Genomic DNA, 25,501 nt, shown 5'->3' with positions numbered 1-25,501 from the left:
TCGTCCTTGTGACAGATGGTGCGTGTTAAATATTTTCCATATGTGTGCAAAAAGCCACTTCACTGTTTTCAGAGGAGCTGCCCTTACGCAATACTTTTTCTATTTCCCTGTTAGTATCAGCGCCTCTCGTGCCTCTAATACTTTGGAAAATCTATGCAGGAATATCAGAGATTTCAGACTTACAGAAAGGAGGGCTGTCTGCTGCGCTCTGCAGACTGTGTGAAGACAGATTTGTCCAAGTCTTTGATCTACAACAGGCCACAATGCGAGGAATTAATGCCGTTTTACTCTTATTCATCTTTGTTTACTGCATATGGGGTAAGTGTTGCTTCTGAACTGGTTTATTTAAGTTATTTTATGTTGATGTCTTATTGTGTCACTTGATGTCATAAGTCTTGTTGATGTTTGGTTTTGATTGTTGCAATTCTTTGAGCTTTTTGTGAACATTATTAAAACTGATTCAAACATTATAAATGCTGTAAAATGATCATTTTAACCTTCCAATATCCAACACTGACTTTAGATTTTGTTATTTAGGAGTAAACAGAGAAAATGATTTCTTCTTAGTAAAACATAAATGTGCACAAGGTTAACAATTACCCAAGCTCTGCACTAAATGTATATTAATCTTCTGACTGAACTGCTCCTTGCATGACAGCTAAGAAGATGCGTTGGTGCACAGTGTCAGATCCTGAACAGCGGAAGTGTGCAGAACTGGCTAAAGCTTTGGTGGCAGTGCTGCCGCCAGCCACTGTGGCAGCTTTTGCCAGACTCTCATGCATTCGTGCATCCAGCACAACTGACTGCATCGATAGGATCAGGGTGAGCCACCCTTCACCTGAGATGCAACATTCACAGTCAAGTCCTGAATGCAGTTTAGCAAAAGGGTCTGCACAGGAAAGGACTCTGTATGTGTGTTTAATGTGTTTACAGCCTGTATTCATGCAATAAAATATTTTCTTTACAAGCACACAATGAAAAAACCCATGCCACCAGTAAAATGCATTTCTTATTTACAGATTCTCAGACATTAGTCAGAGATAAAAAATTTAGATGTGCATAAAAAAGAAAACAGATGTTTTTCAAAATGTTTTAAATCAAATCTTTTTGCAGTGGCAGTCAAAACTGGAAAAGTGGATTTCCCTTGTTTTTGATCATTAAAACATAGACGAGTCCATGCTGTAGGGTCTCACAGATGACATTTCCAGCAGTACAGCTGAGGATATGGAGACTTGGAAAGCTTTAAAACAACAATGAATGAAGCCAAACAGATAAATTCTAACACAAGTTGAGAAAATGCGCCAAAGTGAAGTTGTACTGTTTGAGTAAAAGCCAAGGTGCTTCTACAAATAGCAGATAGACAGTTGGGGTTTATTACAGCAGCTTTCCTGGAGTAAATGTGGTATTTTATTGCTAATAAGTTTAAGGTTTTTCTTGTCAGTATTTCAATATAAATCTGTTTTGAATTTATGTTGTAATACCACAAAATCTGAAAAGAGTAAAAGGCTTTAATGACTAGCAACAGAAAACATATTGACATGCACAGATAATCTATCTTGGGACATTTAAAGGTTTATGAATCGTGATTGAACACCACTCTGTTAACTCTTTGCTTCAGGGGAATCGTGCAGATATAGTGACATTAGATGCAGGAGAACTTTATTCTGCTGTGAAGCAGTTCGGCCTCGTTGCCATCGCCAAAGAGATATACAGTGATGGTAGGTTTACTCCAGGTTTTTGTATAATTCAGCACTTCTCTTCAACGTTGGTATGTGAGCTGGTGTATCTGTCTGTGTGTATCCACTGTTTCTACACTGGTTCCTGCAGGAGGCTGCATTCTGTCTGTGGCTGTGGTGAGAAACAGCAGCTTAGACATCAGATCCCTGAAAGGTCACAGGAGCTGTCACAGTGGAGTTCGATGGACAGCTGGATGGAGTCTTCCACTTGGCTTCCTGCTGTCCCGCAACTACCTGAGCTGGTCAAAGGAGCAGCCGCTCAGTCAGGGTGATGAGAGCAAATGTTTGGCAACCAATAAAAACATAATGTGAAAGTCTTCACTTTTATATGAATGGAAAGATTATGAAATGGAGTGGTCTGGTTCCTCACTGCCTTAACTTGTTTTTCTCCTCTCTGTCTGGGCAGACGTCAGTACTTTTTTCCGTGCTAGTTGTATCCCTGGAGCGGCTGCTATGGCAGCACCTCTGTGCGCTCTGTGCCAAGGCCAGAAGTCCTACATCCGCCAGAAGAATTACCACTGCGAAACGTCCCACAGCGAGCCCTTCTACAACAGCCAAGGAGCCCTCAGGTCAGACTCACCAAAAGATTAGCAAGATTTAGGACGCCTGTTTGCTATAACATGTAAATAGTCAAAACCTTGCCATTTAATTTCTACTAATATTACTGCTTTTCCTCTTCTGCAGATGTCTCAGGAGCGGGGCAGGGGATGTTGCATTTGTGGACCATTTAGCCCTTCAAAGTATTGAAGGTAAGCAGCTTCTTATTATGGGTCACTATGGCTCCTCACTGTCTATTAAATTAAGGTAAAATGACCCCAAACGTAGGCTCCAAAAAAACTTTAAAAAAAAATTCTGTTTGTCCTCTCAGAGCATGAGCAGGACGAGTTCAAATTACTGTGCACAGATGGCACACAAGCTCCTCTCAGCCACTACAGAAACTGTAATCTGGGACGTGGTCCAGGATCAGGCATGGTCTCCAGATTTAACTTTCGCAAGATTGCTCGCAAGTTTCTGTTAGCAGTCCAGGTATATTTTTTTATTCCACCTTTTTTTTCCTACTTTTGCACACAAATGTCAGACTTTGTTTCCATGTCCGTATTTGTTTCTAAAAGCTTCTTTGTATTTTTTTGTTTTAATATTGATCCTTAGGTGCTGTTTGGCCACCGAGGAAGAGAGAGACAGCGCTTCCAACTCTTCAACTCGTCAATTTTTGGTGAAAATGACCTTCTCTTCAAAGATGTGACAGATAAACTCGCAGTTCTGGCAGATGATATGGATGTCAGTCAGGTGCTGGGGCTGGATTATGTTGCACTCCTCAAAGGTCTTGGACATGAAGGTGCTTACCGTCGTCTGTCTGTGTGTGGTTGTTATTGTTCCATATTCACAAGAGACCAGCTGTTTGGCTTCACTGAACCTGTACATGTGTGCAGGAAGCTCATTGGAGGACAGTGTTGTGCGTTGGTGCTGCATCAGTCATGCAGAGCAGAAGAAATGTGAGCAATGGGCTCTCAGTATAAAATCTGACCCGCTGGTGTGCGTAAGAGCTGTCTCAATGCGTGACTGTGTGGAAAAGATTAAGGTACATCATATAAACTGCAGGATATACCACACTTGTTTTTATCACACCTGGGAGAGCACTTCTATACAAAATCCAATCACCTGTGTTCTTCTAACAATCCCAACATCACTGTTGCAATATTCCACAGAGGGACGAGGTGGACGCAGTCTCTCTGGATGCAACTCACTCTTTCATTGCAGGGAAGTGTGGTCTCGTCCCTGTAGTTACAGAATATTATGGTAAGACATGGTTCTCACATTGTTGATCTACAGAGGTTTATTCTTCATGAACATATAGCATAGCACATCTCTGTTAATTATTTACTGATGGTCTTCATTAGTGTTGAAATGATGTGTCAGTTAATTGATGAGTACACTGGAAATTCATTGCCAAGAATTTTGATCATGGATTCATCATTTAAGTTGTTTATGTAGCAAAAAAGGTAACGTGCTGTTAGGATTTGCTCCTTTTCTCAGTTTTATATCTATTTGTGTGTTTTTGACTGTTACTCAGACAAATATACAATTTAAAGATTTGACATGGGGCTCTGCAAGATTTATGATTTGCATTTTTTCCTGACATTGTGTTTACTAAATTTAACACTGACTGAAAAAATTATGAAAAAAATCACTGACAGATTAATAATAAAAATAATTTGGTTTCTGTGTTTTCCTCGACTCCCCCAGGAAGCAAATGCGTGCTGGCTGAAGGATCGACCCACTTAGAGACGGATGGTAAGATGAAGAAATTAAAAAACCCTCCAATTTACAGCTTTACAATCTTTACATTACATTATTACATCAACTTTCTCCTCAGTGTTGCCCTCAGTGGTGGGTGTCGCTGTTGCAAAGCGATCCAGCAGAAGCATATTCATCGGGAACCTCGGAGGCCGTCGCTCCTGTCATGGCCACATGTACAGCCCTGCAGGCTGGCTGCTGCCATACAGACACACGTTAAGTCTGGAGCATAACAGCAGCTCCCCCTGTGATCCAAACCAAGGTACTGTTTCAAAAAATTCATTGTCCTGCACAAAGAGATTTACTTATACAACTACAATAAATATCATGTTATATCTCCCCTGTTTGTAGTAACCTCTTGACCTTTGCACTCCCCACTGTTGTCTACTTATTTTAATGGCATTTTAAACATAATCTGTTATTTATCACACTAACAACTCAAACGTAACTGTGTTATGTCACTTTCAATCCTCTCAGTGTACAACGGGGTGTTTTGGAAAGGTTGTCTTCCTGGCTCTCAGGGGAATCTGTGTAAAGTGTGTATGGGCGGCACAGGGGAAGCTGCAACTAAACGCTGTGCCGACAACCACAATGAGCGTTACTATGGCAACATGGGGGCTTTGAGGTACAGTATGTGCAGTGGCGTACGACAGTGGGTTCAGGTATGCTGTCGTACTGTCGATGAGCTTTTAAAGAAACATTCTTGTAATGTGAGAATTTATTCTTAATGGTAGTTTTTTTTTATTTGGTTTTATTTGTGGATGGATTTTCATTTGTGTGGAAAAAAGTAAAAATTATATTTGAAAATGGTGCACTCATTACATTCTAATTCATGGAAAACACTGAACATAGGAAGCATTTTCAGTTGTTCTGCCTCCATCGTATTAGAGTGAAGGCAGATCTGTGTGGCTGGATGCTACGACAACTAAATGAAATTTTTTAAAAATGTAATATAATTTTTCTGAACTGACCTTCTTCCCATTACTCAAAGGTGTCTGGTTGGAGATCCCAGCGGCAAAAGTTACGGTGACGTGGCTTTCCTTGAGCAACACAACCTTCAGGCTAATATTCTCAGTGAGATACTCAAGATGAAGATTTTAATAAACGCACATACAGATTTTTTTTTAGAATTACAAATAATGTGTGTTTGCTTTAGGTTTGAGTTCCACCGGTTGGGCAGATGGGTGGACGACATCAGACTTTGAGCTTCTGTGTTACGACGGTCGTCGGGCCCCGCTGTCAGAGTGGGAGAGCTGTAATCTGGGAGTCATCCCGCCTAACACTATCATGACACGGCCGGTGCTCACAACGCGAGTATACGACTTCCTCATGAAGTCACAGGTCAGCTTCTGTAAAGAAAGTTTCTTTAATAAAGGGGATTTTTTTTTCATTAATGTTGTCCTCCTGATCACTGGGTGGTCATCTGCTCAATAACCTGGAGGACAGTCTTTAAAACACAAGGCTTTGACACCACCGAAGTAAGGAGGTAGTTAATAGACACATTCACAATTTTTTAAGTCTGTCTTAAAGCAACAGTCAGGTACCCAAATGAACATCAGCACTTTTTTTGCCATAATTAATCCTCCTGTTTACACTGTCCAACACATCTCTTCATAATGCACTTTCAATGTGAGCAATTCAGTTTACTTCAGCCATCCAAATAAGTCAAACCAAGTAAATATCTTTCAGATTTACTGTCTTGCTAGTGCCAAATTTCCTTTTCATGTTACAATCCTTCTACTGCAACTGAACAGGAAAACAACAGAATTTTTTTAATAAAAAGACTTTTATTAAAGTTTATTAAGTTTGAAATATTTTTTTTCTCAAAACAACATTTTTTCTCCCATCACTTAAAATGTAAGCACATTTCAGGGGATCTTCTAATGGTAAGTATGAACAGGAAGACTGATAACAGGAAGATAAAAACCATGATGTTTGTTTGGGCACTTGTATGAAAAACTGCAAACCTGTCACCTTTAAGATAGTGGAACATGTTGATGATAGTGCACGGTGCTCAAAGCTCCACTGCTGCTTCTTGAGCTTCAGAAAAGAACCAAAATCAAGAAAGACATTTGTTCCAACATCTTTTAAAACTTCAAGTAAAACCTGAAATCTGCAGCTTGAACAGACAAAGTATGAATGTCCTGAAAGTCTCATGCTAAAGCCATAATGTTTCCATTACATTTACAAAGGTTTTATGGTTTGCAACCACATTACCAGTAGAGACTGTTTCCAAAAATCCAACTTTGTGCTTCTTCTGATGGAAATCAAGACAGACATTTATAATATGATCTTTAACATTGCAGAAAGGCTCAATGGGTCTCTCTTTTATGATTTAAAACTATTTTTTAAATCTTACAGGAAACTTTGGCAGCCAACCCAAACACAGAGTTCAAGCTCTTTGAGTCTCAGCAATACGGAGAAAGCGATCTGCTGTTCAAAGACGCAACGCAGTGTTTCGTCCACACGAGCCACATGGACCACCGCTCCATCCTTGGAGAGGAGTTTTACAATCACGCAGAAACCGTCTTCAACTGCACACATTCTGGTACGATGATGATCAAATACACATACTTGAATGTAAATGCAAGTCCTCTCATGTGATGATAAATAATACTTACGTGTGCATCAATTTTCCTTATAACAGATATCTTGGAGTTTTGCAATCAGGACGTGTGCCACATTTTCTAACGGACACACAGAAGGAAACTTCTGTGCTACTCAGCGGTTGAACTCTTCATTCACACATTTGTTTTACCCATATCTGATGACCACAAACCATCAACCGTATTGTCCTGTTCAACCAGAGATCAAAGTCAAAACTCTGGTGCCTGAAGTCATTGATGAAAGGACAACTACAGCATTTTTTCTTAAGCCGTTACTCTTGTTTTCATGTCAAGTCTTGTTTCATACATGTAAATATAAGCTCAACCTGTAGTGTACTGGGTACAGAAAAGCAGCTTTCAGATGGTATTATAACTTAAAATGCTGAATTGTGTATAATTTGTGTGTCTTTCAAAGGTACAAAACACATTTGCTGTGATATGTTCAAGCCTGAAAACAAATTCCTGCCATAACCGCAACAAAGTGCAAACATGAGGCCTAACACAGAGAACTTTAGGTTATTTACATAACCCCGCTTCTCTGAATAATATGAGTGAGATGTCTCACTATGGGATGCATGCCTCGTTGCAGACCTCAGAAGCATTAATCTGATTACGCCAATCATGATTGGCTGGTGAACGTATTCGTGTGTAGTGCCACCTACCTTAAATAGCTGCTGCATTCAAGATAAGCACCTCTTCTTACTCGCCCAAGCAAGAAGGATTGCCTGGTGAGACATCTCACTCATATTACTCAGAGAACCGGGGTTAAGCTTATCTAGCGTCCACCAACCCACAGGGAGAGCTGCTCTGTTCCAGTTAGGACTCCAGGACCGCCTGTGCTACACACAGGGTGGAGACGTCCAACATATAGAAACTGACGAAAGTGAGAGGCGAAGACCAACACACCGCAGCACAGATATCCTGAACAGAAACTCCCCTGAATAAAGCCCAGGATGCGGCCAAGCCACGAGTAGAGTGCGCTTGCAGGCCCGCTGGCGGCTGCAGACCCTGGCTTGTATAAGCCAAAGCAATCGCCTCCACCACCCAATGGGAGAGGCGTTGCTTTGTAACAGGTTTCCCTTTATGAGGATTAGCTCAGGAGACAAACAGCTGATCACTCCTCCTGAAACTCCCAGTCTTATGCATGTAAGTGCACACCACACGAACGGGACATAATGCACGAGACTGCTGCTCTCCAGGTGGAGCAGCGAAAGCCACAAGGTCAATAGGAGAACATGAACCAACCACCATGGTCAGCAAGGTCGGATTGGGCTTCAAAGTCATCCTTACATCCCCCTGGACGAACTGAGCGCATGAGGGATGCACCGAAAGCACATGGATGTGGCTAACTCCAGCCCGACAGGCTCGTGTCCGTAGTGACCACTTTCCTGGACAGGACGGAGCCCATGGGACTCCCCTGAGTCAGGAAAGACGGGGCACACCAGTGATGCAGCACCCTGACACACTCCAATGTGACCAACACTCTCCGCGCGCAATGACGCACAGGATCCAGCCTGAGGGAAGCCAATACTGGAATTCCCTCATATGGAGACAGCCAAGATGGACTACTACGATGGCAGACGCCATCAGCCCAAGCAATTGAAGACACAGTCTTCAGAATTGAACAGATCTGTGTAGCTGAAAAAATGGCAGGCACATCCTGAAGGACTTTACTCTCTCCGCCAAAAGGCAAACTGTGTAAGAGACCGAGTCCAGAGATAACCCCAGAAAGATTACGTTCTGAGCCGTAGACAGCATGCTCTTCTCTGCGTTTATCACAAAACCCAAGTCGGAAAGGTGTCGTGTGAGAATATGTGCGTGTGCACCCTGGCTTCCTGCTCCGATTGCGCTAACAACAGCCAATCGTCCAGATATGTGGCCAGGCGTATGCCCATCTCAGCGGGGCTATGGCCGCTTCCGTGCACCGTACGAACACCCTGGGTTTAGAGACAAGCCAAAGGTACGCTGTACTCGTAACATACCCCGTGGAAAGCGAATCTCAGATACTCTGTGAGGGGGATGTGGAAATACGCGTCTTTCAGATTGATGGAGGTGAACCAATCGCCCTGTCGTACTATACGTAACAGGGATGTGTGTGTGAGCATCCTGAATTTGTATTTCCTGATGTACATGTTCAGAGCCTGTAGATCCAGCCAAACTGGTGGAGATGGAGTACGGCGAACATCCAGCTGCATCACCGGTGCAAAGAGGGGCTGTCAACCACTCTCTTCTTCTTCCTGGTCTGAAAACTGGCAGCTTGAGCGGGCTGTGCCGGCAGAGCTGCAGCCTTAGCCGGGGCTCGTCTGGGCTAGCTGGTCCCAGCCTCCTGTCTGGGAGAGGGGAATGTGGCAGGCTGGGGTTTCGGCCATTTCGGGATCTTAAACTGCGGGACCTGGGAAGCAGCTTGTGCAAAGGTGGGGACAGGAGCTTACCAAGGGAGGCAAAGCTGGAGAGCTTCATCTTCCTTCTTCTTGGCTTCACATGTCGCTGCACAGAAGCTAGCGCGGAGCCGAAGATACCCTCCGGGATGATGGGCATGTCCAGGATATCGTCCTTCTCTCTGTCCGACAGGTTGGTGAGGTTAAGCCACCACGCTCATTCCTGTAGGACCATGGTTCCCATTGCTCTTCCCGTGGCCTGGACCGCACAGCATTGGATACGGCGACACAAGTCGGTGATAACCGGTATCTCCTCCCATGTAGCAGCACCTCTGTTGCGAGGGATCTTTGCCGCCATCCCTGCGAGCTGGCATACAGGCAGGGAGTCGAGGTACTTAGCTCGTGTGTCAACAACGAAAGAGTTGAGAAATCAACTGAAATGCTAATTTTCAACTGAAAACTCAGCTACAGTGGTGAGGAGCTGAGAACAATTACCAAGCCGTGGAGGGCGAGGAAAAAAACACCAAATCTGATCTAGTGTGATCAGAGATTAAGCAAACGCAAAAAGAAAACTAACTAGCACCCGGCGACAGAAGCTACATAAGATCTGTCTGTGGACAGTTCAGTTAGCTAGCTCTGACGCAAGATTTGCTGTGAGTGAGAAGAGGTGTTTGAATGAGAGTATGTTGTCCGCAGCAGCTATTTAAGGTAGGTGGCACTACATGCTGCGGACGAATATGTTCACCAGCCAATCATGATTGGCGTAATGAGATTAATTCTTCTGAGGTCTGCAATGAGGCGTGCATCCCATAGTGAGACATCGAAATGATTATTATGAAAGAGAATCTGAAATGACCCCAGCATCGAGGTCATAACACAAAAAAAAGGTGAATGCACGTGTAAAATATTTAGCCTTAATAAATAGCCTCAACCTTGGAAGCCGTAAACGTATACACATCTACGCTGTTACCACAATATTTGGGTATGAAATTTTGTTTGCAACAAAGGCATCCACGCTCTTTGTTTATCACAGAAAAGAAAATTCCAGTCATGAATACTCTATTACACTTTTGTACAAATAATGTAATGCAGGAGTTACAAAATCTCAAAAATTAGGTTTATAGTTATTTTGACATTTTTACTGGGCACACCATTAGAAGTAATCAAAAAAAAATCTTTAAAAAAATGTAATTTAAAGAACATTCTTTACGACAGTAAAACAGTGCTAGATTAAATGAGATCTACTGAGACAAACGCAGATATCTACCTATTAATTATATATTTATTATGTATTCATGTTTACTCTTTAGGTAATTCCTATTCTAAAAAATAATTAAAAATATAGTGATTCTCTTAGGATACAATTCGTCCTAAAGAATAAAGTTAATGTTATAAGGCTGTTTTACCACTTTTATTAATTAATCTCCAGTCATTTAAAGAAAATGTGGACAACTTAATTTTTTTAAACAACAGAAGGTACATCTTAACGAATAAAACTGAACGCTAATTCAAACCAAAAACGTTTGACTACAAGTCCCAGTTTACAGTACCACTGTATTTGGTGTTGCATGAAACTTGACGTTTCCTGTTCGTTGCCTAGGATGGCGACGGAATGAGCCGCCCCGACTCTGCTTCTGATTGGCTCTGACCCTGATAGTTTTACCGTAACCTAGCCAATAGGGCACCTCATATCTAAACCCAACCAATAAAACCAACGAAAGGATCGAGCACAAGCCAATCAGAGACATCGTAGGGCGGCCTTCATGGAACATTCCGTCGTTGTGCTAGGAAACCAAAATATGTTCACAGTAACGCTTCGACTAAGGTTCCCATTTTAAACCAGTAACCTGAGGTTATTGGACATGTTATTCAACCAGCTGATGACCCTTCGGTGCCGCGTATTACGATAATAAAGTTAAACTGTGTCCAGCTGTAGTAAGTAATAAGGTACAGTAGCACACAGTTGTTCTTGGTTAGCTTGTAACCAGCTTTAGAAAGTAGCCTGCTCACTGACTGTTGTATTTTAAGATTGTATTTAATCCAGTGTATTCTTGTTTCGTCAAGTTTTGGGTTAGGATTGTATAATGTGGCGTTAAAGGTTTAAATAACTCAGGTGTATGGACTGTGGTAAATGGACTGTACTTATATAGCGCTTTTCTAGTCGTTCCGACTATCTTTTTATGTACCTGACAGAACGGTGATGAGATGTTATAAAAGTTCATGTGTGTTTCTCTTTATAATCTGTCCGGCTGTTTTTGTCCTGGTCTAGATGAGACTACTATGGCGAACCCTCACCCTGCACACAGCCCCTGTGAGGAGGACGAGCTCTGAACCTGCAGCTGTGTCGAGCTTCGTCCCGGCCTGCAGCAACACCGACGGCCCCTCCCTGGAGCTGCTACAGGACTTTGTGTCCCGATCCAGACGCCTGTTTGTGATCACCGGTGCAGGTCTCTCCACTGAGTCCGGGATCCCTGATTACCGCTCAGAGGGTGTGGGGCTGTACGCTCGTACTGACAGGAGACCCATGCAGCATGCAGAGTTTATCCGCAGTGCCAAGTCCCGGCAGCGGTACTGGGCCAGGAACTTTGTGGGGTGGCCGCAGTTCTCCTCCCACCAGCCCAACTGTGCTCACAAGGTCCTGCAGCGGTGGGAGGACAGCGGGAGACTGCACTGGCTGGTCACTCAAAATGTGGATGCTCTTCACTCAAAGGCCGGACAGAAAAGACTCACTGAGCTCCACGGTTGCACCCACAGGTGAGAAAAATATCACCTGTCACATGAATCCGATCTAACAGATAGTGGCTGTCACACTTTCTGTTTTTACGTTGTTAAGAAGGGAACTCCTTTCCTGTTGTACTGGTGCATGTTAAGTTTGAAGTTTTTAAGTTAAAAAAAAAGAAACTGCAACTGTTACTGTGTAGGGCTAAAATTTAAGATAATTTTCATTATCAGTTAAAGGAGAGGTCCACTATTTAAATCTTTCTTAAAACAACAATAACATGCCACAGTTATTCCTCCTGTTCATTCTGACCATTAGAAGATCCCTTCGTAATACACTCAGTGCATGCTATTATGAAGCTTCAGCCATCCAAATGAGTCTAATCAAACAGACATTTTTTTTAACATTCTTTTTAGTGCCAAAGTCCCTCTGTTTGTTACTAAATGTGCACTACAACTCATCAGGGAAACACTGTCTGATGAAACACAAAGAGAGAATTTGATGCTAAAAAGAGAGAGAGAAGACACTTATGGACACCTGCCAGTTGCTTTGAGATTAAGACAGACTTGGAAATTGTGAACCAATTCTTTAATCTACAGATTGACTATAGTGTCAGAAAGTAGTGAAAAGTGTATCTTGAAGCCCAAGGTGACGTCTTGTTTCATTTGTTCAACAGTGCAAAATTCAAACATATTCAGTTTGCTATCACATATGGCACAGAAAAGATTAGAAGTCTCACATGTGAGAAGATGCAACCAGCAAATGTTGGACATTTTTGCTTAAAAATGTAGTAGTACAATTATTCCATTAATAGCTGCCAATTCATTTTCTGTAATTAACTAAATTAATTGCAGCCCTTGAACTGTATTGTAAGTAAAATACAGCAGACAGCACACACTGCACATACATTTCAATTCTTCAGTAAGACGTAGCTCTATTAAAGTGTTAACAGTGAGGTTTGTGGATTATCCACAGTAACAGAGATGCTCTTTCTATGAAGACTTCTGTTGCTCTTAATGAATCAGCTACAAATGACACTGATATCTCAAAACCTGGGAGGACAAAACTAAAACTATCTGCAGGACTCAACACAGCTGTGGATAAGTGAGGAAATGTTTTAGTCATTTGGGTGAACTGACCCTTTATATCACCGTTCACATGCCTGACTGCTGAAATGTCCCTTTGCGTGTCCCTAGGGTGATGTGTTTAGGCTGTGGTGGCATCTCAGCGAGGGAGGAGCTCCAGAGGAGATTTGAGGCTCTGAACCCAGGCTGGAGGGCTCAGGCGGGTGCTGTGGCTCCAGATGGTGACGTCTTCATAGAGGACGAGCAAGTCCTCCACTTCAGAGTTCCCTCCTGCCAGGACTGTGGTGGGATACTGAAACCTGATGTTACGTTTTTTGGAGACACTGTGAAAAAAACGACAGTGCACTTTGTGCACGACAGACTGGCAGAATCAGACGCAGTGTTGGTTGTGGGGTCCTCGTTGCAGGTAAGTTGTAGTACCTCTGATCTCTCTGTCACAATAACAGCAGTGTGCAGCAGAGCTCATTCATTTCTCTGACTTCCCGATTTTTATTGAGCCTCTCTCTTGTTATTCCCAAGGTTTATTCAGGATACAGGTTCTTACTGGCAGCGAGTGAGAGGAAAATACCAGTCGCCATCTTGAACATTGGGACTACGAGGGCGGACCACCTGGCAGAGCTGAAAGTGATCGGCCGCTGCGGTGAAGTGCTGTCACTCCTTCAACCTCTTTGACTGTCATTAATATGAAGTTTGGAGAACTGTGTTCAGTTGGTCAAAAGGTTCCCAAAACTACCTCAGAAACACCAAACAGTGTCATCAACTTCAGGATTTCTGTCTGTGCTGTTTGACACAAGAGTCAAGAAACACCTCAAATACACTCACTTTATTTTTTTACCAGGGCACATTTTAGCATCTGCAGGTCTGTCAGGAGTAATCTTGATGTTCACTCTCATCTTTAACAGTAACAGTTCCTGACAGAGAGTCAGCATGCTCAATATCAGGACCCTAAAACCGCAATAGCTCAGTGGAGTTATAACTGTGTTTTATTTATGTGAAAAAAGGCCTTTGATGTTTTGGAAACTAATTGAAGATCCTACAAAATGTGCTATTCAATGGATTTGAATCATTATATTCAGTCATTTGGTGCACTGAACATTATGTAGTTTTAATGCAGGTGATTGAATGGACGGTTCTCAGTTTGTCATGTAATGTTAAGAAAACATCTTGTTTGACCTAAAACACATATTAACGTTTATATTTGAAATATCATGGAGGAAATGTGATATCTCATGTTTTATTTAATTGAAATAAACACTTGCATATTGAGAAGGATGTCTTCTAAGTGAAGCCCACAAATGAGGATTTTATTTGAATTTGATAAATGAAAATTTAACCAAATCTTGTAATATTCATATTCTGAAACATCACAATTTATCATGTAATACTGAAATGTTGATAACTGTTCCCCATACCATTTATCATCAGTTTGTCTCAAACCAAGGATGATCCAGATAATAAATAGATTTCTTTACCCTGAAGGTTGAAAGCATTTTTGTTTCCTACTCAACCTGACACAATTAATCCTTTTTTTTTTTTAAACAGTCAAATGTGCAATTTATCATAGCAGGAAAAGTGAGCACCTAAATTGGCACATTAAATGAATACTTCAGTTGATTAAACACACACAGATCAAATTGGCCGGTTTTGTGAGGCTTTTTGAAATATGTTTAAATGTATTTTACTGCTTTTTTTAATAAGGGCATGATTTTGAGTTTTTACTCATTCAGTGTATTGAAATTTAACTATTTTAGGTTTTACAATGATTTGAAAATCATCCCAACAGGTTTGATCAGTTCTGCTGTAATGTAGACAGCCCTTACGATAAGTCAACTTAAATATCATCACATGTAAATAATCAAACAGCTGTTTTAACACAGTTTTAATGGAGCGATGACAAATCCACATAATCCAAACTCATGCCAGCATCACAAACAGACTGAGGGCAGTGTGACTGTGGTTTGACAGACTGTGAGATCTTTCAGGACATGTTGCTGCTGAAATCTTTCCTGAAGACGAAGCTTCCAGTCCTCCAGGTTGGACTGCGTCTGTTTGTGCAGAGCAGCCGGGATGCTGAAGGACAACAGGCAACATGCGTGACCTGCAGTGTCGGCCCGCCACGTTGCTGAAGCTTTGGTCACCATCAGGGGGGTCATAGACAGGCAGTTTTCAAAGCTCTGGGTCTGATCAAACCAGTAGGTGACGGGATAACCCAATAACAGACCGAACACTGTGCACAGGTTCCATTCCTCCGATTTCTCCCCAACATAAAGAGGTTTCTCGGCCTCCTTCAGTTGTTCAAACTCTCTCAGGAGAAGCAGTAATTCCTGCGCTATGCTCTTCAGCTCTCCTCTGTCAGCGATGGCAGGTTTCTCCAGTGAGTGGCACACATTAATTACAACCACGCCACTATCAAGAAGCAGCCTTTCTAGATTTGATCTTACTGAAACTGGATTAACAATGAGAGTGTTACCACTTAAATCCATTGTGAGAAGCGATTTAGACACAAGCTGAGAAGACTGCAATGAGCTCAAATACTGCTGCACTCGCTCTGTGTTGGTGCCGTTACTGTCATACAGCAGAGCTGGTTTCAAGCCCAAATCAACAGCTGACACCTGTGCGGCAAGATCCAGACTCTGAGGAACAGAAAGAGATTTCCTTCTTGCTGACAAACATTTACGAGCTGCAGCAACAAAGAGATCCTCAGTGGACATGGCTGCAGAAATCACACAACTCAAACTTCAGTAACGAGACGTGTGTCTGATGCACATCCTCCAATCAATTATAAATAAGATATAAAACGTTACATTAAACACAATTTCAAAATCTATGAGTCAAAGACAATAAGACAGAGACACTGGTTGAATGTAATTATTTGTTTTCAGGCCTCCTACAATGACATGAAAAAAAAATCAATTCTACAGGAAAGTGAATTCAGGTCAAGAAGATGACTTGTTTTTAAACTAGCAATATAAAAGATTCATGATCGTTTTATTCATGTCCCTTGTTTCTTCACTGTTGGTCCAAGACACCTAAAAAGAAACAGAAAGATCATATAAGTTATGAATGTGTACATCTTTCAGCAAGTAATATGTAATTTTGGCATTGGCTTGCATATTAACTGCAGTTCATTTTGAGAGGTTGCAGAGATGATCATTAACTGAATTATAAACCCTCACCGTCATCCCGATTTGGACCAGGTTATGTCACAGGCTGAGGAGACATCAGGTCAAAATCAGAGAGATTTCTTGCAACCCAAACACCGGCGGCAAACAAGCCCAAGTTGACCAGAAGATTCCTGAAAAAAACAAAACAACAACAACATTTGAAATGCAATGAATCTCAAGGGACGATCTATTCTTACAGAGTCAGTGTAATGAACATAAAACCTTATAGATTTAAGTGCTGGTGCCACAGAAGGAATTACGCTGCCTTGTTTGAGTCAAATATTTCTGGAAAGAGCTAAACGACAGCTGCTTGACACTATTACCTAATATAATATGTTATGTTGACGTGTCATTAATGTGGTTTTAATGTTTTACATTTTAGTTTATTGGTAGATGCACTTCTTGACTCAGGTGTGTGTGTGTGTGTGTGTATGTGGTAACGGGATTTAACCCATCAATGATCATGAAGGTCTTGAAAGCAGGTTCTGATCAGGGATCCTCTTCAAGACAGGACTCCACGATAAAATAGGCACACATAAAGACCCTGATGTCAGTGGATCAGCACTGCAACAATTAGTCAATTACAATGATGATGTGCTTTGTGGTGCAAGCTCCCAAATTATGTCCATGGTGACTTGAAATGTCTTGTTCTGTATGACTTGAAGTCCAAAACAGAGCTGAAATTATCAGTCGATAGTCAATCAACTAATCGATTAATAAATTCATAATCCTGTGTGATTTTCTTAAACCAAAAGTGTCAAATATTCAGTGACTGTAGCTTCTTAAACGAAGCTGAACGATGGCTAGTTTTTTCAGCATTTGTGATGTAGTTAAACTGAATATCTTAGGGAGTTTTGGACTGTTGGACGTACAAAATAAAGCATTAAAAATAAACGTTTAAACAATTAAGATTAACAGAGAACATAAGAAATTCCTCACATTTGAGAAACTGGAATCAGAAAATGTGTCAGCTTCAAGAAAATCTTATTACTAAAAACAAACCAATAATGGCTGAAGATTAATGTGATAAGGACGTAATGAATCAAATTATATTAATAGTTTTGTCTGTGAAGTTGGAAGAGGGACTCAACGAGCCAAGGACGAGCTGACGCAGAGCGTGCTAGCTAACGTGAGCTAGCAGGCTAACGAGCACGCAGTTTTAAAACATATTTTTACTCGTTAAGTTTTCAAATTAATTCACCTCCTGAAGTCGTTTCTGTCTGTTGCGAACCGACAAGCCGAGCTGACCCAGTCCATCACACCTCCGGCCCCAGGAGAGTCCTTTTTGACGTTTGGTCCGCTCATCGTGCTAACAGCAACTGCAGCGGTAGCGAGGGTAACAGCGAGGGCAGGAAGGGGGAAGAGTTTAGAGGAGACACAAGTACGGTGTACGGTAAAGCTCAAACTTCCAGACGCCCTTTAACGCAACACGGTATCGTTACGTACGGTGTGAAAATGTCCGCCACTCGGTACCGTCGGTTCTTGAGGTTGTGTGAAGAATGGCCCCGAGACGAGTCCAAGAAAACCCAAGATTTGGGGACGGTGCTGCGGCAGAGAGTGGCAGCGGCCTTCCGTGAGGGGGAAAATACGCAGGTGAGCTGCTACAGAGGCCGGACACCACGGTCACCTCAGCAAGCTAAGCTAAGGGGATAACCGGGGGAGGACAACCGGGGACAGCGCTGCTAACAGCTGGAGACATTGCTTGCCCTGGCCGCTGATTGGTACCTGGGAAGCCTCTTGATGCAGACTAATGTTGGCGGATGCATAGCTCTAATTGTAGCTTCTTAAATGATTAGCATGAGTTGATTTAACGTAGTGGTTCTCAACCGGGGGGCGCGAGCACAGGACGAGAGGGGGAAAACATTACGAAAGATTACGGACTCACTGACAGAGAGAGATGCAGCAGATTCCCCCCATGTCGAAATGCAAGCGGCTGGACTATTATAATAACACACAAACAAATCAACCACACAGTCTCATTTCAAATCTACCAATTAAAAAGAGGGTAGTATTTTGAACCTGTGACTCGACGTCAGTGCTACTATAAGGGTCCGCACACACACGTAGTGTTGCCAACTCTTAGCGACTTTTCTTTCTCAAACGCGACTAGCGGCAAATCTAGCGACTTTTTCTGGTGTTATTGGAGAGTTTTTTGATGTTTTGGAGACTTTGACATGAAAGCACGTATCACACTGCAGTTACTGTCCTCAACGAGCAGCGGGTAGGTTGAGAACCTCTCATTTAACCAGTGAGAGGCACAACTAGAGTCATGTAAACACTGTTTCATAAGAAGCACATCTACTCTGGTAGAAGTACTCAAGTACTGTTTTAGGTACTTGCACTTTTATGCTGCTGGGTACATTTATTTGACTAAGCACATTTCCTTTTTTTTTTTTTTTTTTTTTTTTTTTACAGTAGGCTACTGTATTTATTTAACAGCTATAGTCACAAATTATTTTTCAGATAATTTTTTGTCCAAAACAATTAATGACAAACTGTCTGTTACTCTTTCCTACAGCTGAAGGTGTTTTTCTGTTTTCTGACACACCATCCAAAATCCAACGATTGACTATAATGTGAAACTGAAAAGCTGTAGAAAATCCTCAAGCTTTTTAAAAAAAATGTTTTTAACTGATTCAAAGATGAATTTATTATCAGAGCAGTTGCTGAATAGATGCTTGTAGGTCAACTAATCGATGAATTGACAGATCATGTAATTAGGGCTGGATATCGCTTAAAAACATTATACCAGTACCAATCCAGGTATCCTTAAAGTGATACTGATACCAATTGAGTACTTTATTCAATATCCATCACCAAATTGAAGAACGCTTGCATTGATTGGCTGTGAGCAAGTCCATACAAATATACATATTTTCTAGTCCTGGGTGCAAAAAGGATCGATTGCAAGTATCATTTGACGGGAGACGTTTTAATACCACTTGATCTCAATTTATTCTGGTCGATACATTAAAGGTATCAAGTACTGATACCCAGCCCTGCTTGCAATGGATATATTTTATATTGGTACAGCATTTAAATATATCTTATGCCACTGGTTTTTAGAGGGCCACACCTAATAATCAACTAAATATATGTAAGCCACAGCGCTGTTTTGTGCTCACATTGACAAATTGTGACATCTTATGTATTCCACCAGATCTCAGATCCAGAGAAGTGCGACCAGATGTATGAAAGTTTGGCTCGCATTAACAGCAACTACTACAGACAAAGAGTAAGTACTCCTGTCACTGTATCTGCTACATCTGTGTATTTAGAGCCATTTACATTAATGAGTATTTAATCCGTCCTTCTTCATTAAATGCAACAAATCCCTCTGTGGACAATTACCTCCATGAAATGTGTCAGCTGAAAGAATAACTTCTCCATCTTCCAGCAGTTACTTTTTCTTTTCTTTTCTTTTCTTTTTTAACATTTATTCTACCATGATGATAACATAACAGTTCATAGTTAGCACAAAGGTTTCATTATGTTTTATACCAGAAGAGCACCATATTAATATTTTTTTAACTATTATGACCACATTCATTCATAATAGGCTAGGATGAAGAAGGTCATTTGTCACATTGCTGTTTGTTGAAATGTTAGTTTTCACTTGACCTTTACACATGGAAAATATGCAGAAAGTGTGAAATGACACCAAATATTGTATTGACTCAAATATCAAATTAATGTTGTGCTGTGTGAAATCTGATCAAATTAAAAAATGTCTGTGTGTCTGGTCACAGTTTCCTCGTGTAAGAGACACAAGCTTTACTGGAGTTACAGTGGAAGAGTGCAAAGTGCTTTTGACAGGTATGGACCCAAGATAATCACAAATAGCTATTCATTAAACACACCTTTTGTTACAGTTAAGTTATCAAATTATGACGTCCCAGAAAGCTACACTGACTTTGTCTTTTTCCATTTTTAATTTTACAGGCAGTATGCAACATATGGACGAGGAAAAAAAGGGGCTGTGGAAGACGTTAATGAAGAGATTCTCCTCCAAACCGCCAGAAGACAGTCCAGAGAAGGCTCCTGAAAAATAAATATTTTTTTACGCTTTTTCTTTTCTTTTCCCATCGCATGTACAGAAATAAAGCTTATTATTGGTATCATATTAGACTGTTCTCTTGTCTTTATGAATTTGATTATGATGGGCTTAACAGTTGTAAATCAGTTACTTGTATACAGCCTGTAGCTTCAGAGGTGAACAAGACGCAAAAGACGAATGATAGGAAAGGAAATAAAGATACTATTAACAGATTTTTTTTTAAATTGCAATGTAATATTTACCTCCACCAGGATTTGTTATTGTGCTAATTGTTTTGTTGCTTATTATATTTATTATTATTATTATTGATTATGTTTGAATTTGGTGAAAAAATTAAGTCATGGGCCAAGGAACAAGTGATGCATTTTCTTTAATATTTAAATATAATAGTGTATTCTTCAATAATTATCTCAAATACAGAATTTCCTCTAATGAAAAGAATCAGAATCCTATAGTTTTCTGTCAGTATGTAGTGTGATCCGGATACATGTTTTAACATTTTCTGTTATTATACATTTAGTGGATTGTGCAGATTTTTCCAGGAAGATGAGACTGTAAACAGTACTAAAATATTTCATGCAACAGCTTTCATATTTGTTCACCAAGTGATAAAATGATCTCTTTATGTCAGACCTATACTATGAAAAATGCCATGCTGTGTTAAAGATAACCCTTAAAATTGTAACTTGAATAGAAATCTTTATTTTAATAGAGCCATAAAAGTATATAACAAAACACATTCTTCAATAAAAAAGCAAATAGGAGCAGTTTTAAATCAATATTGCATTTTTACTATACTGGATAATATTTTTAAGAGTTTTAAGTGAATGCACTCTTTTTTTGGCAAGGATGTATTCTGTTAACAGGGCTATCACAAACATGTACCAGAGGCAAGTTGTTGTACAGTCAAGCATTTAACTCAGATGGAGTAATGACACCTGCCCAGGTGTAATATACCGCCAACTCAGGTGCTGCAGAGGACTGTAAAAAAGGTTGATGGACAAATTATGAAAACACAATTTCTAAATTACCCCAAGTTGTATTTCATTTTTATAGCCAACAAAGTATTCCCAGTTATTGATTGGTATTTGAATAGTCAGCATAGTAATATCAACCTCACAATCGAAGCTCTAAAACCAAAATAAGACTGTGATGCTAAGCTTGAACTTCATAGACACAAGAGTAATTTTAACACATTCAGATTCATAATGATTCATAAATATAGTCTGATAACCAAAATCGTTGAATCAGATTTGTCCTCAATGAACCACAATCTGTCAGTAGTTTGTTCACAGCACACACTACTCCTCTTTTTTCTCTGGGTTGTCTCTCCATATGCAGTAGTTAAGGCTGGTGGCAAGGCACAGCCAGGACAGGTAGGGTGCCAGCAGCAGAGATGCTGTGCGGTTGATGGAATACCACGACAACATGGTGGCTCCAACAGTCCCAGTGAGAACAACGATCTCAATAAGTGCCTAAATAGGGAGACAAAGGAAGTAAAGCTCTCATACTTGCTTCACCTTCTGTTATCTTTCCCATTGCCCTCCCAGTTAAATGAAATAATCACATGTATGTGTTTAACGTACCAATTTCAGCTTGTGTGCACCAAAGAAAATAGGAGTCCAGGCCCAGTTCAGGGCGAGCTGCAGCCCATACAGTCCCAGTGGCACCACTGCATCCTGAGTGAAACCTCCAAGCTCTTTCCACACCAGGTAGGAGCCGTATCTGTATGACAAGATTTAAAATAACAGTTTTAAAAAACGAAGGATGCATCACGGTGAAGAAACTGGTGCTTACAACGACGCTTACCCCATGCCTGTATACAGACAGGTCCACACGACTGGGAATGCTGCGTTTGGTGGCCTCCATGATGGTTTCTCCAGGGTAGTGTACCAGGTCTTCACCTCTTTGCGTGTTACATAACCGCCATAGAAACCTCCCAGATGCGGCAGGGCCGTCATTCCCAGCATAGGCAGCCACATGTTCTGAGATAAGAGCACACGGCATCGCTGTTTAACTTCTGCTAGGACATCAAACTCTGAGCTTTTTGGTCATTACAATTATTTTTTATCATTTTAAGCAAGCTTGTCTCCTTTTGTTAAAATAAGTATACCTAACAAACTGACTACTGACTGATTACACATGTTAGTCATGGTTTTCAGGTCATAATTGGGTTTTTTTTATTATCAAGGCAGCGGTGGTTTACATTTAATTCTGTTTACGCAAATCAACTTCCAAACTTACTGTATTAACAATAGATCAAATGACCACATGAAAAGAGTTATTTGTTTTGACGACTTCAGGGAGAATTAACACCCAGCTCTGCTGTTTCCCTCATCTGTGCAGATATTTAGCTTCTTTCAGCACATTATTTTGGATTTCTGGCCCACAACTTCACTGATTTGCTTCACTCTCCCAGCTCTCATCATCATTTCCAGATGCAGCTGTTTATTAAAATAAACGCTGATAAAATTGTTCACGACTAGAACATAGTGGAACATGTAGCAAATTGAAGTAACAATCTCGAAGATCTTTCGTTCTCTTTGGCGGTACCTATGGCGATAAATCACAGGTGTGTTTTTGGACCTCACTTCCCAGAGATGAGACAGTGTTGCTTGCAGAACGTCACCATCGTTTGCTCACAATGCTAGCAGAAATGTGAAAAACAGCTCAACCTATTCTGTCTGATGGACCAACCACTGCTGGTCTTGTCACTAACTGTGTGCTGCTCCTGATTTTTCCCAGAAATGTCATCAGACATCCAGTTTGTAATATTCATGAATACTGCAAATACAAAGGCTTTTAATAACAGGCCACATGCTCAATCACCACTGTGATAGTGACTTACCAGACATTTATCTAAATGAAAATCTTTGAGATTGTTACTTTAAGCGTCAGATATTTCCCTCAAAGGTGGTGGACACTAAAAAACAGAAACTGAGCTAAAAACAGTGATCATTGGGCATACTACATAACTTAGGTCTTCTGAAACATGAGTCCAAATAAATGCTAGTGTTACTCCATATCTGCAAGAAGTGTAAATATGCAATTGTTTGTTAACAGGTTCAACTACTTCTGAATGTGATAATATGCTAATGTTGTGTTTACAGCCTGTTATCTACTGTTACAATATGATATTTCATCAGTTTAGGCCCTAAAAAATACAGGATTGGCTGAGGTATATGAGTCAGGTGTTATTTTAGGACAGTTCAGGTCAACTCCATGTTTTTTCAGCAGGAAAAGTGCTGCAGACTTCATTTGACAAATGCAAGCTTTGAAACCAATGACACGAAGTGGCTGCAAGCTAAAAAAGAAAAAAGGTAATAAAAAATATCTAGAATTGCCTGCTTTAGAACACCCGCTGACAGGCTCCTTATCAACACTTTACGGTCTCATAGCGGTCTAATCTGTGCAATAAAAACGATCAAATGTGTTTTAACACAACGAGGAAACGTGCTAACTTCAGGCTAATCTGTACTTTCTTCGTTTAATGTGCAGGAAGCCAGTCTATGGCAGCTACTGTAGGGGCAAAACAGGCTATATAACAATAAGCTTAAGGTCAAAGTTTCAGTAGGGCAAAGTTCACGATAAAGATGCGTTTCCTTCTTATACAGTTTATGGTTTCCTGCTATTGTTTTAGATACATTACCAGCTTAAGCGCGTCACTTACCTCTCAGTTAATGGTCAGCTCCTACGTAGTGTGTATGTTCAGTATGTATGGACTTCAGCTCTCGCGAAACCCTCGGCCAGACATGCTGTTATATTGTGATAGAAGTGTGTTTCATGGGCAGGGCTGTCTTATCGGAGCCGTCAGTGAAACGCTCCGCAGACACTCCCTGTGACCCTCACTAAGTGACGTAGACGCGTGCCTAGCAACGATTGGTCGCCAGGACAATGCCCGGGACTATGTTTAAGACAGGACTGTGCGTCGGTGCAGGTTTAAGTATATACTTTAAAATGTCGTAAAACGCTGTCGTGGTCCAAAGGTCAATAAATGACAGAAGCTAAACGTACCTTTGCTTCCTGTTCAGCCAGTTATTACATATGATTTCCTCGTCGCTTACAAAACACAGACACACACACACACACACACACACACACAGCTGGAGACGCAACTAGAAGGCAGCAGGCAGCAAAGATGACACACCCGTCAAGATAGTTTACTTCACCCAGCTGAAGTCCTGGGTTTTATTAAATAATGACTGGAAATACTGAAACATGTTTCTGGTCAGTAAAAATGTGACCACCTAATAATATTAACACAAATTATTCAACATCGACAGCTGCCATGTTTCTTTGATATGAAATGCAAAAGCAAAATATCAATAAAAACATCTTGAATTAATTTAGCCCAGTGTCAAACTCATTTTAGTTCAAGGGGTATACAGCCCAATTGGATCTGAAGGCCTATGTAGGTCTATGTATGAACATATTATGCCTCAATTTCAGATTATTTTGCACAGCTGATTGGCAACATTGGCAACAACAATGATCAGTGTATGAATGGTTTAAATATGACCACAATATGTATGAAGTGTTTTTTCACTTCCAGTGGACCAGTGGTTGGCCGGTTCTGGTCCACTGGTCATGTTTGACAACCCTTAGGTATAGGCTATGATGTACATGAATGCTAACATGAGGCCTACATAGTTTTATATCAGCCAGTTATAATGTATTTTGTAAAGTGCATATAGCCTAGTGATGAATAGTGTCTGTAGTATGAAGTAATTGTCTTTTTTCTTACATTTGGAACAACTTTAAATAGGCTACTGTAAATTTTAAACGTAGGCAACGTGCTTTTCGCAACAGGCCTGACTATGGCCGTACCAACGAAGTAAATTTGAATTTGAAATATTTTCTCCTTTAAAATGACAAAGTGCAAACTGGATATTCCTGGGATGTGTCTCTGTCTTTTAGAGACTAATTCAATTCAACCTCTCTTTTAGGCTACAAGAGGAAATGAATGGCCAGGTAGCACACACGCCAGCATGTTGCTATAGCTACTACATACAGCTCAGACACCTGCTGTATATTAGCTAGCTGCCACAATCACCACTGCAATATGTGTGTGTGCATGAAACCCAGCACCTGATGTAAAACTATGTATTTAAAAATGTCACCAACTGGACAGTGGAACAACTGGACAGTGGAATAGAAGATCATTTAAAGGATAGTGCCTCTATATAATGTCTTAATGAGGCCGAGTAGAGGATGAAAGATGGTGGTGAAGAACCATGCTGGTGCTGATTTGTGATATATGTATTGTAATTCAGTTTAGGGACCCAAAGATCTCTGCATTGTTTGTAGGTTTGATTGGTTGTTTTGTGGCTTTTGGAGTTTTCAGTATTGGTCTGTTAGGAGAGGAGAACTCCGGGTGATATGTTAATTTTGAAGGGGTATTCAAACTGTGAAACACACACACACACTTTCAACTTGTGCATCCCCATAACCAAAGCTGGCT

General features: G+C 40.9%; 6 protein-coding genes across 7 annotated transcripts; 3 read left to right on the top strand and 3 right to left on the bottom strand.

Annotated features, from left to right (window-relative positions):
• The first annotated feature begins 35 nt into the window (after window positions 1-35).
• Window positions 36-6,852, top strand: sxph (saxiphilin). Its single transcript, XM_053316315.1, has 17 exons — window positions 36-318; window positions 659-822; window positions 1,619-1,718; window positions 1,828-2,004; window positions 2,143-2,305; window positions 2,421-2,485; window positions 2,605-2,762; window positions 2,886-3,072; window positions 3,167-3,315; window positions 3,443-3,533; window positions 3,981-4,028; window positions 4,111-4,293; window positions 4,509-4,656; window positions 5,023-5,105; window positions 5,188-5,372; window positions 6,393-6,579; window positions 6,679-6,852. Exons 1-17 carry the CDS (start codon window positions 264-266, stop codon window positions 6,720-6,722), a joined length of 2,187 nt encoding a protein of 728 aa, XP_053172290.1. The 5' UTR covers window positions 36-263; the 3' UTR covers window positions 6,723-6,852.
• A 4,037-nt stretch (window positions 6,853-10,889) lies between these two features.
• Window positions 10,890-14,082, top strand: sirt4 (sirtuin 4). 2 transcript variants are annotated; one of them, XM_053316215.1, is made up of 4 exons: window positions 10,890-10,962; window positions 11,285-11,769; window positions 12,931-13,225; window positions 13,339-14,082. In XM_053316215.1, exons 2-4 carry the CDS (start codon window positions 11,285-11,287, stop codon window positions 13,489-13,491), a joined length of 933 nt encoding a protein of 310 aa, XP_053172190.1. In that variant the 5' UTR covers window positions 10,890-10,962; the 3' UTR covers window positions 13,492-14,082. The 2 variants fall into 2 exon arrangements, with proteins under 2 accessions (XP_053172190.1, XP_053172189.1); XM_053316214.1 differs by lacking the exon at window positions 10,890-10,962 and having other exon boundaries at window positions 11,022-11,769.
• Window positions 14,083-14,692: 610 nt separating this feature from the next.
• c3h1orf74 (chromosome 3 C1orf74 homolog) lies at window positions 14,693-15,547 on the bottom strand. The gene has a single exon (XM_053316248.1). It carries the CDS (start codon window positions 15,528-15,530, stop codon window positions 14,745-14,747), a length of 786 nt encoding a protein of 261 aa, XP_053172223.1. The 5' UTR covers window positions 15,531-15,547; the 3' UTR covers window positions 14,693-14,744.
• Window positions 15,548-15,665: 118 nt separating this feature from the next.
• tomm6 (translocase of outer mitochondrial membrane 6 homolog (yeast)) lies at window positions 15,666-17,347 on the bottom strand. The gene is made up of 3 exons (XM_053316249.1): window positions 17,185-17,347; window positions 15,996-16,114; window positions 15,666-15,848 (listed from the first exon to the last, which is right to left on the bottom strand). Exons 1-2 carry the CDS (start codon window positions 17,286-17,288, stop codon window positions 16,018-16,020), a joined length of 201 nt encoding a protein of 66 aa, XP_053172224.1. The 5' UTR covers window positions 17,289-17,347; the 3' UTR covers window positions 15,666-15,848; window positions 15,996-16,017.
• A 41-nt stretch (window positions 17,348-17,388) lies between these two features.
• Window positions 17,389-20,106, top strand: LOC128355873 (ubiquinol-cytochrome-c reductase complex assembly factor 2). Its single transcript, XM_053316250.1, has 4 exons — window positions 17,389-17,576; window positions 19,144-19,218; window positions 19,733-19,799; window positions 19,926-20,106. Exons 1-4 carry the CDS (start codon window positions 17,439-17,441, stop codon window positions 20,033-20,035), a joined length of 390 nt encoding a protein of 129 aa, XP_053172225.1. The 5' UTR covers window positions 17,389-17,438; the 3' UTR covers window positions 20,036-20,106.
• Window positions 20,107-20,424: 318 nt separating this feature from the next.
• Window positions 20,425-23,873, bottom strand: tspo (translocator protein). The gene is made up of 4 exons (XM_053315430.1): window positions 23,711-23,873; window positions 21,850-22,025; window positions 21,627-21,765; window positions 20,425-21,515 (listed from the first exon to the last, which is right to left on the bottom strand). Exons 2-4 carry the CDS (start codon window positions 22,020-22,022, stop codon window positions 21,342-21,344), a joined length of 486 nt encoding a protein of 161 aa, XP_053171405.1. The 5' UTR covers window positions 22,023-22,025; window positions 23,711-23,873; the 3' UTR covers window positions 20,425-21,341.
• Window positions 23,874-25,501: the final 1,628 nt, after the last annotated feature.

Source organism: Scomber japonicus, chromosome 3, assembly GCF_027409825.1.
Source record: "Scomber japonicus isolate fScoJap1 chromosome 3, fScoJap1.pri, whole genome shotgun sequence".
Classification (NCBI taxonomy): Eukaryota; Metazoa; Chordata; class Actinopteri; order Scombriformes; family Scombridae; genus Scomber; species Scomber japonicus.
The sequence above is the reverse complement of the archived record's forward strand: the minus strand, read 5'-3'. Positions and strand labels throughout refer to the sequence as shown.